The following is a 17,044-nucleotide window of genomic DNA, read 5'->3' as shown; positions in this document are numbered from 1 at the left end:
TCTGCCCTCTGTATAATAATGTCTTTATTTTCCCGAAGTTCATGTAAAAGGAAGGAAAATCGTTTTGCATTTTTTTCACTATATTTCTTTTAATTAATCTATTAAATTTTTAATTGCATTAGATTGATTTTAATTGTGTTCGTTTGATTTTTAATTATTTTTTACTGTTATACAAGATTTTTGATTTTTTCCTTTTAATTGCTGGAGAGTATCATACGGAAGTGTTTGACGTATTATATTGAGATAAACTTCTCTTATTATTTTACAAATAGTATTTTTAAATAAAATACTGATGAGTATCCTGCAATTTGTATGTGTTTCAGTTGGTCAATTGCTTTGTATTTTGAGTGCTGTGATTTTTCCATTTATACTTACCAAATAATTTTGATATAGCTTGGAAATAATGCATCTATATCAATAAAATGGTTGACTGACTGTCAAAAAAAAAAAAAGGAAAAGAAAATAAATAAGAAAAAATTCTACAAACAAAATAATAAATACCCAATTTTTGGAAACAATAATTGTGGAAAAAAATACCTCCTGCAGGGCCATGCTTTTTTTTCATTTTGTAATCTTTTTATATTTTTAATTTTCTGAGATCTTTGTGCTGGGTAAGTATCATGTATCAAATGAAGTCAAGGTTTCACTAGAAATGCAGCTTTTGAGCAGAACAACTTTTTGGCTGGTAGCAGTAAGCAGCACATCCAGGAAGAAAGATTTCTTTTTGTACTTCAATTTCAAATATAATTTCTTAGGAATTGGAAATTTGTAATCATAGCACCAGCCCTCAGTTTACAGAAAACTGGCATGCACAGATCAGGTCTTGTTATACTCAGGCATTATAACTCAGCTTTTTCCTCATATCCTACCCATGCCATTTTACACATTTTAAAGTTAGTGTTCTATTGTGCAAAAAGTCAAAGCATGATATATGTGTGTGTATATATATATATATTTTTTATTCATGTTGAAGATACCTGTTTGTCTACAATATTTAAAAATATTTTTTTCCATGATGAATCATATTTTTGTGGCTTTTATCAAAACTAATTATTTCACTATAAATACAATGAAATAGCTCTGTGCCATAATTAAATGTCATAGAAGAATTTAAAGCATTCAGTTTTGGCATTTCTAGCCGTTACACATTGGATTCATTCAAGAGGAAATGTCTTTAGTGAGAGACTGTAGTTTTATAAAGAAGTATATACGCAAACAAAATTTCACATGTTTCAATTTTCACAAACTGTCTTTTACTCCAACTCCATCTTGATTAATTCTATTGGCCATCATCATTTTACATCAATTCACATTTATTTCTCTTATCCTATCACAGAAAAAGTGGTACCATACCAATGAGTAAATCGGTATATATTTTCTAATGTTTGTCAAATGAAAATGTATAAAAATAATTTATACTACTTAAATTTTAGGAAATACTTTATTACAAAAAAAAAAAAAAAAAAAACAGCCCTAGAACTTGAGCAGGTGTCATGCTTTTGAAAGAGCATATATCAAATAATGTATTCAAAACTTCAATTTTGGTATTTAGTCTAAAATATTACAGAATGGCTAGATTAATACCTGAATGTCCTTTCAGAGTTGTAACTGGTTTATAACATGAATCTTCTACTTTTAACATTGTAATCTGCCCTGAGTAATCTCCAATAAAGGCATGTCTTGATTGAACATCAAATCTGAGCGATTAGTTAAGATGGGAGAAAGACAACTGTTTAAAGACTAATATGTTAAGAATTATCCCATAAATACTGATACAGGAAAATCTCACTTTAACAGACTATATGAGAGTAATGCCTGTCTGCTAAATTCAATTGTATGCTAAACTCAAAGAAATGCATATAGTCACCAACATTACTAGAACATTATGAAAAAGTGCTGTGCTTTTTCTATGAAGTAAAAAAATCTTAAATGTTTTAGTAATGTATTTTATTGCACTTATTGCGTGGAATAGAAGAGCTTTAAATTTTTTCCAAGTCATAGAGTTGCAGTAGAAACTCCTACTAGAGCTTATTCAGTGTGAAAAGCTCTCAAATACTCTCATTGGAGGTTCAGATGACTTCTTAATAATGTTTGACACGCTGGGCAGGCTGATGGAACAAGAACAAGGAAAATTTTGTTCTGAAAAATTATGGGTCCAGAAGTCTCATTTTAATAAAAGATGTGACTCCCATCAAATGGACATAGAGAGGAGCAACCAGAATAGTCAAGAACACTAAAGAGTACTTTTACCACAGAAGACTTCAGTTCTGCAAATTGAAGCATTTGGAAACTACGCACTTGCATGGAGACCTGATTGAAGTGTTTGAGGCTTTAAATGGATTGAGTAAACTTAATGATGATGATGGTATTCTTACTCCTCTTTTTCAATTTAAGTCCTCACAAAAGAGGATATAAATTGGAAAAAGGATGGCTACAGGACAGATTTATACAAATTTGCTTTCAGTCAGAGAGTAACTGACTGTTGCTACAAATTACCATCAGGTGTTGTGGAAGCGGATAGTTTGAATAAATTAAGGGGTGCTGTGGAAGCGGATAATTTGAATAAATTATGAAAGAATTAGACATATTATTAGAGCGGATGGACAGTGCGGTGGGTAGTTTTTTTTTTTGCTGATGCTGTGTAAGTTTGCTTCTGTGCATCATTTTCCACTACTACTAACTTTCATGATGGTTAACATAAGATAAAGCCAGAATGCCTATACCACAGGATTTCATGACAAGCATATGTACTAATCTAAAATTAAAACTTGGTGCATTACTGGATAAATTTAAGTCACTGAAGAAATGAGTATGCACAAGAGAGAAATAAAATTAGGACTCATCAGAAGCTCAAGTATCTAGTGAGCTTATAGGTGATACATCCTCAATTCATGCATCAGTATAGAATGCTCAGTGCATTATTACTCTAGTTCAAAAGGACTTAGTCTTATTAGGCTATATTGTCAGCGATATGGGCAATCATTTGTAGGGACAAGGAGGATCATAATTCCACTGAATAAGGAAATTGAGATTGCACTTGGAATGGCTGTATCCAGTATGGAGGTCACACCTAACAAGATGTTGAACTTCTTGAAAGATGGGAATGAGTCTGGTGGGATTGGCAAAGGGAACTCATATGAGGAGAGAGTTCAAATATGTAATATACATAGCTTGGTAACTAGGTATCAGGGGAAGGGGCTGCCCAAGATTTACTAAAGCTTTAAGAGGAGGCAGCAAAATGAATGAAGATAAAATGAAATTTTCATTCTATGTATTAAGTAGCACTAGAACAAGGGTTGTTAATCATTGGAATAAGTTATTTCCATGGGTAGTAATTTGAAGGTCTGCTAGGTCAGTGCCCTATGTATTTCCCTCTTCCTATAGGAATTATGGAAAAAAAAACAGGGCAGGTTTTTTTTTTTTTTTTTTGTTAGTGTAGCAAAAGTGTCTGGCTTGATTGCATCGTATGGCCAATAACGAATACAAATTCACTTCCAAGATATCAATAATATATATTTATCAACTGGAATTCTCATTATTGAAAAACTAATATCCTATAGTCTTATTAAGAACTTCTTAGATTTAAATATCACATTTATCAATGGTGCTCCAGTTTTCAGCTCAGAGTACCATTTTGAAAAACTGTAGCATTACTAATTTCATCAACTGCAGCACTAATACTTCTTTATTAGTACTTTTTTAAAATTTATTTATTCATTAACTTATATACACATTTCTCACTGGCAGAATTTGCAAGGCCCAGATAAGTAAAATCAGGTGAATGTTGAAATAATACACCAAAATTTATATAAACTTGACAGGCTTAATGAAGCTAAGTGAAGATTAATTTCTTATGCTTATGTAATAAATCATGTTTATTTATTACCTGAATGAAATGAGAGGACTAGCAAGTAAAGGAGTACGAGAGAGACAGGTAATGAGAAATAAGTTTGATGACAAGAATGATGCAAAAAGTGTTTTTTTTGTTCAAGAAGAGATGGAGAATCAATAATAAAGTTTATAATATTGTAACCAAAAGTGACCTGTGGGGTTGTCATCTACAGTAAAGAGAGAGAATGATTTTCAAACAGTATCAAAGTGATCTACACTTTTATGAAAGAGATTATTTCAAATACATAAGAATTTGAATTTCTATAGTCTTCTTTTAATCGTGTAAGTTTCAAGATTGTCACACACCTGGCCCTCTCAGATTTTAATAGATGCACTATAATTAAGCTTTTAAAATAGTGTGCCTAGTAACTGAGTTGCAGAACCATGATGTAGCTGGGTAATCAACACATGAATACAACAGGAGCAGCACACACATTTAAGTTGACTGTGGTTCCAGCCCATGTGATCATTGAATATAATTAATGGTAATATTCCATTTGTCAGAATGATTACTTTGACTCCTCTGACGCGTGTGGTCACACTGGAAACAACTTTGTTAATTATCTAATTCCCTCAATAAGCCAAAATCTCATAAGGGTGTAATAATGAATTCTTTTACTACATCTTTAAAACTTCATCCTTTGAAAAATTTTGGACTACCATAAAATAGTTAACTAACAATATCACATATAGCATCATCAGTGTTATTCGTAATTTTCCAATTAAAGTTTTTCTTTCATTATAAACCAGTACATTTTAGGCATAAGTGGCCTTTGAAAATAATGTGTTATACTAAATTTTTCATTAAAATTATTTGCTCAAATCAGACTTAGAAAGCATTAATAATAATGGAAGTCAGCCAGGACCTAGAAATATTTTTGTTATAGTCAAATTTTCATTAAAATGGTATTTATTGTAATTGGATTTTACTGAAGTTGAAAAAAAATTTTTTGATTATACTGCTATTTCAAAGATAATTACACATCTCCCATATGTGAACTTATATATATATATATATATATATATATACAGAAAAGATCAATTCCACATTCAAAACTAACTGCACGCTAGCACTGAGTCTGCATAGTGTGAGGTAGCAGGAAGCAAAAGAAAATTTAAATAAGACCCTTATTGATTGGAGCAATTAGGAGAGAAACTCAACCATGGGGACAAAATTTAAGTCAACTAGATGATATTTACTTATATCAGCATTAGGAAAGGTACCAGGGACAAGAATATTCCGGTTCACTAACAAAATCCAGATGGCATCATACGGGTGATAGTACAGGAATACTTAGTGGAGTGTAATGGCACGTTAAGATGGATGATGATAAGCAAGGTCTTCGCTGTTAAAGCTAAGGGCAGGGATTTCAATTTCAAGGAAGGGAATTATAACAGTATAAGATACTATATGGCCTCAATCAAAACTGCAGCTTTAAACCTTTGTGGCTTCTTGCAGCTTTAAGGCTGAAACTAATGAATTGTGCTTAATAGCTACTGAATCAACATAACTTGTTTGGGAAAAGAAACTTACTAAGTAGATAATTTAGCACTGCTCGCAAATTCATCAACACACAAAAAAAAAAAAAAAAGTTGGAAAGCCAAGAACTTTAATTTTTTTAATATCATTTTTTATTCAGTATAAAATCAAAATACCAATTAAAAATCATGTTATTATTGAAAATAGTAAGGCAATTATTATTACACTTAAAAATTATATTTTTAGAAAAAACAAATTGGATAAAATCACATGGAATTTATGGGACTAAGGGACAGTTCCTGTAGACTTTTTGGCTGAAGTTGAGATTATCCTGTTAAGATTGTCTAGGCTCACTATTCCAATTTTATGCTTCTGGTCAAAATAGTAAAAAGATCATAAAAAAATAAAACTTTTGCAAACACAGAATACTTGTCTGATAAACCAGTCGAGAAGAACAGGCGGGATTTAGACCCGGGCGAGGATGCTGTGATCAAATCTTTGCCATCCGTCAGCTGATGGAGGAGAGGATCCGGTGTGGACAGCGAACCGTCATTGTTTTTATTGACTTTAAATCTGCTTTCGACTGTGTCCATCGGCCTGCCTTATGGAAACTACTAGAGGTCGAACATGTACCTCGAAAAGTCATCACACTCCTCCAAACTGCATACAACGGTTTAACCAGCCAGGTGCGCATCCAGAACGATTTATCTGAGGAATTTACCATCCAAACTGGAGTCCGCCAAGGGGATGTAGCCTCCCCGTTGCTTTTCAACATCGTGGTCGACGCCATTATGAGGCAAGCATTCAGAAACAGACGGGGCATACAATATGACAAGGATCACCATGTGACTGACCTGATGTTTGCCGATGATAGTGCTATCTTTGCTGGTAATGACTCTGAAGCCACGGACATCCTCTACGACATTGCCCGGCCATACGGTTTGAAGATCAATGCTGATAAGACAAAGGCCCTGACAACAGATGGGTCGCAAGCCACCATCTATCTCGAAGGCGTCCAGATCGAGCAAGTGCAGGACTTTAAATACCTTGGGTCGCTGGTCCAGGAGAAGAAAGTTGCATCCACCATGGAAATCCACAGCAGAATTGGACCGGCGGCCACTGCGTTTGCCTCGCTCAAATGGTGTCTGTGGAAGAGGACCAACATTTCCTCAAAGACTAAAATCCGACTCTTCCGGACTTTGATCCTGCCCATTCTCCTTTACGGATCAGAAACATGGATTTGTCTCAAGCTAGATTTAAACAAACTTGAGGTATTCCAAATGCGATGCCTGCGGCAGATTTTGGGCATCTCACTTCGTGACCGCATCACTAATGATACCATCCGCACCAGATGCCAACAGCAACCAACCATTGCCGACCAAATCCAGAAGCGAAGGCTTAGATGGTTTGGCTACGTATGTAGAATGGGCACGAACAGAATACCATTCACACTCCTTTGGAGACGACCAACCCAATGGAGTATCCAACGGACCGCGCCTAGGAAAACGTGGGCCAAGCAAGTGGAAAATGACTTGAAGAGCCGACGTCTCGACCTTAACCAGGCCAGGACTGACGCCATGGATCGTAAAGTATGGAAGAACAACACAGAGCAAGTCCGAAACCCTGCGGCACCTACAGCAGCATACTGGTTGCGTGGCCAACCGCCTCCCCCAGCTAAGGACCAAGAAGAAGAAGAAGAAGAATCCTTTATGGATGATACTCAACACCACCTTAATTATGATTATTGTCATTCAAAGGAAACAAGGATTTAACACAAAAGCTTAGTAATAAAGGTTGAAAGCAAAAAAAAAAAAAAAAAAACCTCTTAAATGAGTAGGCTGTATTTAAGGGTTAACAACTGAAGATGCAGCAAGAATCCAACCTGTGATAAAATCACAGATTTACAAAACAAAGGGAACTATATAAAAGGAAACTTTACATTCATTTGTCCTGAATTTTTTTTTTTTTTTTTTTGTTTTCTGGTCATCAGGATGAATGCACATAAGAAATTTCATTTCTTTATGTAGTCCCCTCCCCTTTGTTAGGGCAATACATATTTTCATTTACCACTAATATCAAGTTTTCTAAAATAAACCAAATCAATTACTGCAGAAGTGTCCTTTTTACCAGTTTCTGCTTACCTGCATTCAAAACATGCCATTCCACAACTACTAGAAGTTTTTTAACTTTAAAAATAACAACCTCCTGGTGTTAACAGGAATGCTGTTTTTTATGTTTAAAAATGATAACTATTGAAAAGGAGTGAGGCGTCAAGAAATAGTTAAACATTCAACAACAGTATTAATGCTTGACCTTAAGTTTGCTTGGATGCAGGTTCCTCTGCAGTTTATCATTTTTAAATAATGGATCTAAAAATTGCATAAAAAAAAAACTACAGCAGAAATGGCAAAACTTTTAAGTTTATGGTGTAAATGAAGTTGTAGATGGAGGCTTCCTTCTTTCTTGCATGCTAGCTATGCTACCCAATCTACATCCACTTGTAAAATGGATATGTCCATAACTACTGCCAATATTGACATAAATGTCAATAGGATATACAATTATCTATATAGCAGTTTGTAAACACATATGCATAACAATTATAAAATGTGCTTAATTCATTGAATTCAAATATAAGAAGAGGATAAAAAAAAAAAAAAAGCTGGTTAAGTCATCAGTATAAGTATTTAAATTAATTTCTAAAATTAAACTGTTAAATCACAACATATTAATTCAAAAACTATTATATATAAAAATTTTTAACATCAATGACCAAAGGATACTGCAGAGCTGTGCACCAGGCATTACACTGAAAACCTCCAAGCCTTTGACCAGTTACAGAGCAATGCCACTGAAAATATTTATCCCGGCCCACACTAAGAACCCATTCTGTCAGTAAAGCAAAAAATACTCCTGACACACGACCTTGGTGTGCTACAAAAAAAAAAAAAAATACTAATAATAATAACAATAATAAATATAATAATAGATAAATAATAATTTAAGTCAATGAAACTGTAGAATGTTAATATTTTTAGCTGATCTTATACATTTAGCATAATGGAGGAAAGAATTTAATCTACATTTATGTTTATCTAACTATAAAAACAGGAAGACACATCAATCACAATTAGCATTCCAAGCTTTCATCACTCTCCAGCAGTAAGGATACATTTTTGTATGATTGACAACAGATTTAATGTGAATGTGCTATTCAAAAAGTCAGTCACTGTTTGGTTCTTTGAACCATAAACTAATGAAAACCTACATGTTTATATCAGAGTGACATGGGGCAGGAGTAGGGTTGCCAGATGTCCTTTATTTCCAAGGACAATCCTTTATTTTAACCAAACTGTCCTTGTCCTTTGTTGAAACAAGAAAGGATGCAATTTGTCCTTGATTTTCATTTTTCAATGCCTGTGCCTCGTAATGGCAGTAGTGGATTTCCACACAGGCATACGCTTCGGACCCCCACATGCACAGGGCCCCAGAAACCCAACAAAAAATTACAATTTCATTTCAAAGCTTTAGCTCAAAGATTTAACAGGGGATATGTTAAAACTCCCCTCAAATGCAAAATCTGCAACTGAGAAATGAATTATAAAGAGACAATCAACCTATTCTAGTCTCTCCGGCTCATAAGTAGTTTCACGAACATCGTGTACTTAACTTCATACTTCTCGATGAAATTATATTTTTTTGACAAAGCATAAAAACATGATTTAATTTTCATGAAAATCGTGCGACTGGTAGATAATTAATAAAATCGTAGGTAGCTTAAAAATCATTTTTTATAATATGGAGTTCAATGGCTTTGTTTAAATTGTTTTTCCTATAACTTTACAAAGAAACATTTATCTATTTCATTTATACGGTTAAGCACCTATATATGTCATGTTACATACAAACATATTTTGAAAACATTTTTTATTTTTTAGCCATCAAAAATAGAATTTCCCCCAAAAAAGAAGAGGGTTTATTCTTATAACAAAACTTGGGAGCAAGAATACAAATGGCTAGCTTCAATAAATGTTCCTTGTGAAAAGAGATGTCTCCTATGCAGAAATGTAATTGATGTTGGTTATATGGGTATCTTAGCAGTTACTCAGCATAAAGACTCAAGCTCATAAATCAGCAAATTCTTCAAATCTTGATAGATTTCTTGTGAAAAAGAATACGAAAGAAGAGGATTTAGTTACTGCAACTGATATAACTCATATTTTTCATTCAATTAAGCATTACCATTCTTATAACTCATTAGATTATAGCATGAAATTGAACTGTAAACTTTATAATGATTCAAAAATTGCACCAAAAATGTGGAAGAACTAAATCTGCTGCTGCTGCCATTGTTTGTAATGTTGTAGGTAAAAAAGCATTGCAAATTGTTTTCGATGATTTAAAACATCATGATCCACCATTATTTTTTTGTTTACAGATTGATGCTTCTAATAGAAAGATTACGAAAATGTTTCCTTTGTCAATTCAGTACTTCAACAAAGAATATGGTGTTACAAACAATTTAGTTGATTTTTTTGAAAATGCTGATGAAAGTGCAGATGGAATATTTGAGTGCCTAAAAAATTCAATGAGTAGTTTCAGTGCAGAAAATGCAAATTGTAATTTTGGGAGTAATAAATCCGTATTCCAAAATATTAAGAAATTAAATGAAGACGTAATTAAAGCAAACTGCCATGCTCACATTATTCATAATTTAACTAAATATGCTTTCGGTAATTTAGATATTGATATAGAAAATATTGCCTTGAAAATATATGGTCATTTTTCTGTTTCAGCTAAAAGAAGGGATAACCTTAAAGAATTTCATGAGTTTGCCAAAATAGACTTTAAGGAAATTTTAAGGCACATACCACCTAGATGGCTTTCTTTACAACCCATGTATAGAACGAATTTTGCTTACATGGAAGGCTTTGAGCCTTTATTTCATAAGCAAACCAAAAGACCGTTCCAAACAGCTTTTTAAAATCCTTCATATTAATGAAAATTCAATAGAGGTCCCTATAATTATAGAATTATATTTTCTTTTCTCAATGTATGGGATCGAAATAATTTTGAAAGCAATAAAAGAGCTTGAAAAGAACAAAACTTGTGTCAGTGATATTTTTTATATAATGAATGATCTAAAAAATTCACTGAAGAATCGTCTTGATCAAGAATTTTTTGGGTGTCAAGTTCATCAGCATTTTCAGAAATTAGAAAATAAATGATTTCAAAGAATTTTATAATGCTGCATTGAAATATTTAGGAAAGAAATTTAATTTTAATGAAAATACCCCTTTTTTGAAACTCAGCAAATTAAGCTTTAAAAATGGTTGTCCTAACTATGACTCACTTGTTGAAGTAGCAGAATATTTTAAATTAATAGAAAAAACTAAAGTTGGATATGAATGGTTTATTTGATGAGGTTTCGACACTGAAAACAAATTATGAAACTATGTCAACCTCTGAAAAATGTAAAACTTGTTCGAGTACTTTGAGTCAATGGCATTTAATTTTGAACAGTGTTGATTTTAAGCTTTAAAATATTTTCAAATTCATTTTGTATGTTTTTTTCAGTGCCAGGAACTTTGGCAAATTCAGAAAGGCTTTTTAGCGTAAGGAACTCTAAGTGGAGGGATGGGTGAAACAGATGTTCAGTTTCACTCATAAAAAGCTAACTAATGATCTACTTCAATTTTAAAGATAATTGTTGAGATTTTTCTGAGAAAATTAGAAATGATGCCAAAGTTCTTAAGGCTGCTCAAAGTTGTACAAAATATGCGATGTGAATGATTTCTAGCTATTAAACCAGTATGGTTTTTTTTTTTTTTTGGTTTTTTTCACCTACCTAAAATTACTTTAGCTTGATGTCAATTAATGCACTAAACTTGAAGTATAGTTTTTTGATCAATTCATGCTTTTTATATCACCCATATCGTTCATTATTCTTAGATATCAACCCATATCCTTCCCTATAGAAAACCATGGTTTACCATTAAATATTTTAAATTCTAAATTAAACTAAAATTTGTAAATATTTACAAATTCAATATAAAAACTAATTTTTAAACCAAAATCTAAAAAATATAAACAAAATGTTTAATTATTAACTAAAAAAAAAAATCAATCAATTTTCCTTTTTTTTGGGGTGGGAGGGGGTGAAGTGAGAATTGGTTATTAATTTTTGAATTATTTATTTTTGAATGTATTTTTATTTTTGCATTAATTATTTTTGAATGTCCTTTAATCCAGTCATAGAAATCTGGCAACCCTAGGTGGGAGGATCCTTCCTATTAAATTTAAAATTTGTGTTTTACAGGGCATACATGGGTTGAAATTAAACAATCTGAAAGTATGAGGAATACTCCAAAACTAATGCCTCCAATTTTCTTTTTTTAATGGTGTCCTAAGAAAATTTAAACATTTATCACCAATATTTTGGAAGTAGCAATGCTACAAAAGCCCATGCCAGGTGGTCGGGATGTAGTAAAAAAAAAAAAAAAAAAAAAAGGTAAACTGCAGCCATTATCAACCCACTGCAGGATTGAAGCCTACTCAACAATTCATACTGAGGGAAATGGACGATAATCTGCCACACTGGTCCAGTGCGGATTGGCAGATCAAGTGTATTTAGCAGTCAGGGGCTTGAACCCAGTCTACTCAAAGAGCGTGTACTACTGCACTCCCACTCCTGACCACTTGGCTACGGATGTAGTAGTCGGTGAAATTCAAATTTCAATGAGTCACTCTGCAAACAAACTAGGTCTTGGTTGAAAGGACTTCCAAAGAAGAAAATTAAAATTTTGTCATCCCTTACTTTTCTATTGTTTATGGAACAAGCAGTGACATGATTACTATGCAACTGTAGCTCTGACTAGCAAAGCAATACTGCTTCCTTTGGTAGTCATCTCCAATTGAATGACTGAAGATGACTGTATGTATGTGTATTCACAGGCCAATTTCCAAGTTCTGCAGCAGCAGAATTTTCAGTGGTGTCAAATGGAATAACTCATGGGGAAAAAACCTATTCCTCCATCTGAGATTGGTTAAATACAGCTATGATTCAAGAGCCCTAAAGAATTCCTTCGGTGGAAAATGGAAACCGAATCCAGACCTCAAACAAGTGGCAAGCAATGATGTATTGTACTGACCAAACTGCCATGGAAGAGCAGTAAAACAAGAAAAAATTAACAAGTTAAATGGATTAAAAACATGCATGCCAATTATGAGAATTATTAAAATATAGTGCAACTTCAATATATTGTGTCTCATTATGCTGCATTTTGGATATAATGCAAGTGTGATCACATCTCCCAAAAGAAGAATATTTTAAAAAATGAAACTTATGGGAAAAAAACACAACTTGTCCCCCCCTCCTCTGGACTAGTTACTGCATTTGTTTCCCAAGTGCAGACCACTGAACTTCTGAATTCTTTCCTGTGATATATTCCCTCAATCAGACAATAAAATTTTTATAAACAACAGAGGTTATCTGGGATAAATTACTATAGTTGTTTAGTTTCTCTCCTTTCTCACCTCAATTAGATATGAAATAAAAAAATACATCAATGTAACATTAATTGCACACAGGAATCTAGTAAACATTTTCCTCTAAGAGGGAAATCAGTTATCATATTTGCATCATTTTACAGTTTGTTATTGGTTTTAATATTTGTAACCGTACTACAGTACTGCAAAATTCACTTGGTTTTGTTCATAGCCGAAGGATGTAGTTCTTTGGGTTTTACGGGTACCTCTCGAGTAAGCAATAGTCTGATCCACTGAATAAGGCATAATATCCATATTATGCTGTATTTAATGGAAATTATTTACAAGGTGTTGGTTTTTGCCTTTGCAAATATTAGGAATGCATTAATTGCATATTCAAGAAGTACCTATTAGAAAAAAATATGAATTTTTTTCCTGTAATGGCATGGGAAAGTGCACTACTTTCTTTTATAGTTAAAACTTTACATTATGATTGTTGGATAAATTTTTCACAGCACTGTTTCTAAAACACAGTCTAAAACACTGTGTTCTGAAAGGGATTTCAGAAGGCACCACCATCATGCAATTCTGCTTAGTGTTAATACGCCATTCAATACATTTGTTAAAAGAAACTCATAACAATTACATTTTCATTTTTCTAAAAAACTACATTGAACTGTACTGAATGTTAATACATTTTATTTTAATTAAGCTTCATTTGCATTCGCTATTAAGTGTAAACAACTCGCTGTTGCATAAAGTTAGAACCCTTCACACATGAGAGTAAATAGTAAGTGTAATGAAGTTACTGTTGGGATACTGAGCCCCAGCACAAGCCCTGGGGTAAAACAGCCTCACCATGCAAGCCCAGCTTTTCCAACAGAGGGCTTGGACTCCCATTCCTTACTCTCTTTCCACAATATCCAGGCTGGGGAAACCGAGGAAACAGTTGTAGAATAGATATGCAGAAATTTGCCTTTAGCCAGCGGGTGGTTAATTGCTGGAACAAACTTCCATCTGTCGTTGTGGAAGTTGATAGGTTAAATAATTTTAAGGAGGAACTGGACAGGTATTTGGAGGGAATGGCGTGTTTTTTTTTTTTGGCTGATGCTGCATAAGCTCATACACTTGCTTTCTTGCATCACATGCTACTACTACTACATAAGGTGCATAAGACGGGATTGTAGAAAATGGTTTGGAACCACATTTACAAACATACTAAAGGAAACATCATAAATCATGACAAAAGTTTCATATATATCTGATATCTCAAGCCATATGTTGTAACATGAGCAGTTGATAGGACGAACAAAACCATCCTCCTGACAATCCCAAAAGAGAAAAAAATGGAGATGTCATTGTATGATGAAAACTACATATAAATGAACAATTATAAAAGGATCAGATACTGAATTAAGAGTATTTGTCAATAAAGTTAAGGGCACACCTGTTCTCAAAACTCTAGGGATTGTGCATCATACCTTATATAAATTATGTAACAATCTTAAGATGTATCAATTTATCTGATTTTAGTTTGCATTCTGGTATTTATTTTTCTAAACTACAATTATAACAATTTTTAGTTTGTGTTTCATGGCTAGTTCATATAACTTAATATTCACAAATTGTCCAGTCAACAAGGTATATCTGGAGGCATATTACAGTTAAAATTATATTTTAAATTGGAAAAAATTTTAAAAATGAAAATCATTATAAATGCAACATTAAAACTAACAATAAGCAACTTGAAATTATTTAAAACTTACCTAAATAGTTTCTTAGATGAGACATCCTATTATAATCATCAGCTAAAACAAATTCCTATAAAAACAAAGAAAGATATAAGAAAGATGGCATCAAATGAAGTTCCAAAAGTAAAATATTCAAATAATTATCTTATCAGTATTTACACGTATTAAATCAATTCATATTAATATTAATTACAAAAAATTATACCAGAGCAACCTTATTTCATTGGTATAAGGCTGTTCTAGTATTATAGAGTAGACATAATATTTATGAAGAATGTGAAAAAAATCAAATAAACAATACTTAATTTTTGATAACTTAAGAAAATAAGCAATGTGTTCACTTGCCTTCTGATCAGTAATGCATACCTGCCAACCACAAAAACTTAAAATTCAAAATTACTCATAATACACAGGGTTATTATAAAACTAGGTATTATAAAACTTCCCAGTTTTTGGGTCTCTCTCTCTCTCTCTCTCTCTCTCTCTCTCTCTCTCTCTCAAAGTAATTGTTTGAAAGAATTGAAATTTTGAAATATTCCTATATTAGGCATGTACTAGAGATATCTGATATTAGATTTGCATAGTTTGATTTTGTGCCACCAAATGAAGGATGGTGGCACAAACTAATAATAGGACAGATAAACTGACACAAAAAAAAATAAATAAAATAACTGACAAAAAGATACTTTACAGCATTTCTTCAATATGCCTACCACTAATGTCTGCAACAGTGCATCAAATCCCATTGAGATGGGAGAAAATTTGATGGCAATTTTCACACAGTGGCCAAATCGGTGGTCTTAGTTAAGTGCTGCACAGCCTCCCCCCCCTCAACAGAGAGTCAAATAAAATAACATTACGAAATGCAAACTAACTTATAAAAAGAAAAATACAGGCTGGCCTTGATTAACACAATTAATTTGTCCCGCGAGTGCATCGGCAAAATGGAAACGCGTTAATCGAATATAATAATCAATAGGAAAAATTATAATTGGTCCTTGACCTTCTGGAATGTCCATAAAAAAACTTTAAAAATACCTTTAAAATAACTTTTTAACTGTATACAATGTAAAAGATAATGAAAATATGAAAAAAATTCTGCAGTGCCCAGTTTGGGAACCATCGGTTCCCAAACTGGGCACTGCAGAATTTTTTTCATATTTTAGAGGGAAAAACAGCGATACTCGACATTTGTCGGACACCACGCAAACTATTAGCTCGAGATAGTTCACAGTTTCAACATTTATTAAGTTGTTTGGACCTAACAACTTAATAAACAGAACTGTTAGGTATTTCTTTTGGTCTGGGTGCACCGTGAAAAAGTTACTGACACACTAAGGGCGCCGTGAACCGAGAAAGTTTGGAAACCCCTGACATAAAATACACAATGAAGAAATGACTGTTGTGGAAATATTTGAACAGTGTTGACTTTCTCTTTTCGTCAATCAATATCCGATAGCCGACAACAATCTTCTCTGGGGCCCTGGTGAAATAAATATTGCAGAGAACCTAAAAAACCTTTTGTTTTAGGTTCTCTGTGAGAGGAACCAGATGAAATTCAAATTTTTAAATGAGCTCATTTAAAAATTTGCATTTTAAAATGAGATTTGAATTTTTTTGTGCAATTTTAAAAATTTGAATTTTTAAATGAAAGTCTGCATTGACTTTATTAGCGGGAAACAAACAAGTAACACGTCTTCTTCTGATGCGGGCAGCAGGAAAACGTTTGTTTATTGCCCGTCCAATATGCGATTCAAATCCTTTTCAACTATGGCATAAAAAAAAGATCGCGTTAACTGGAAATTTGAATCGTGTAAAGTGATATAATTTTTAAAAATAACGGTAATTGAAAAATGCGTTAATCGAACTCGCATTATGCAAGGCCTGGCTGTACCTTGCTATGAGTTAACATGCGCGTGTGCACACACACACCCCTACCTACCTAGCAAAATAGTCAAACTGACTATGGTATTCTTGAAAGCTATGCAGTTATACCTAATGTCAGACATCTTATATACTGGCTGCCTTTATTTGTGTGTATAGTTATTCATTTGTCATATCAGTCATTTGGCAATAACATACTCCTCTCATTTTTGTTTTCTCAATGTTTATGTCACCAAACTGACTCAACATTACACTGGTAACTCTTGTCAACTGGGTGTACTGTTTTAGAATCTAGGTACTTTTTAATCAGAAAACATCCCCCCCCCCATCCCATCTGTCCTTTCCGTGGAGTCCTCCTTGGTAGCTTAGTTATCATGATACACTGACAGTAGTCAGTAATTTGAAGACACCTGGGCTCTGGTGCTATTAAAAATAATTTAAATTTCAAATTGTTCCTATACATTTTACTCACCAAATTCAACTTCTGCATCCCCCATGTCAGAGTGGTGCTATTTTTTTTGATATTCCTATAATGTCCAAATTTGTTGGC

At 33.1% G+C, this 17,044-nt stretch overlaps 1 protein-coding gene across 1 annotated transcript in view; it reads right to left on the bottom strand.

The window, feature by feature from the left end:
- Positions 1-17,044, bottom strand: part of Wdfy2 (WD repeat and FYVE domain containing 2) — a 134,276-nt gene that overhangs the window by 58,852 nt on the left and 58,380 nt on the right. Inside the window, exons 4-6 of the mRNA XM_090375094.1 lie at positions 14,626-14,680; positions 8,155-8,305; positions 1,585-1,697 (exon numbers count right to left, since the gene is read on the bottom strand). Coding sequence (XP_090231220.1) covers positions 1,585-1,697; positions 8,155-8,305; positions 14,626-14,680 — 319 coding nt within the window. The remainder of the gene's footprint in view (positions 1-1,584; positions 1,698-8,154; positions 8,306-14,625; positions 14,681-17,044) is intronic.

The sequence above is a fragment of the Mastigoproctus giganteus genome, chromosome 6 (assembly GCF_048544385.1).
Source record: "Mastigoproctus giganteus isolate SK-2022 chromosome 6, ASM4854438v1, whole genome shotgun sequence".
NCBI lineage: Eukaryota > Metazoa > Arthropoda > Arachnida > Uropygi > Thelyphonidae > Mastigoproctus > Mastigoproctus giganteus.
Note: the sequence above shows the minus strand (reverse complement) of the source record. Positions and strands in the feature narration are given on the sequence as shown.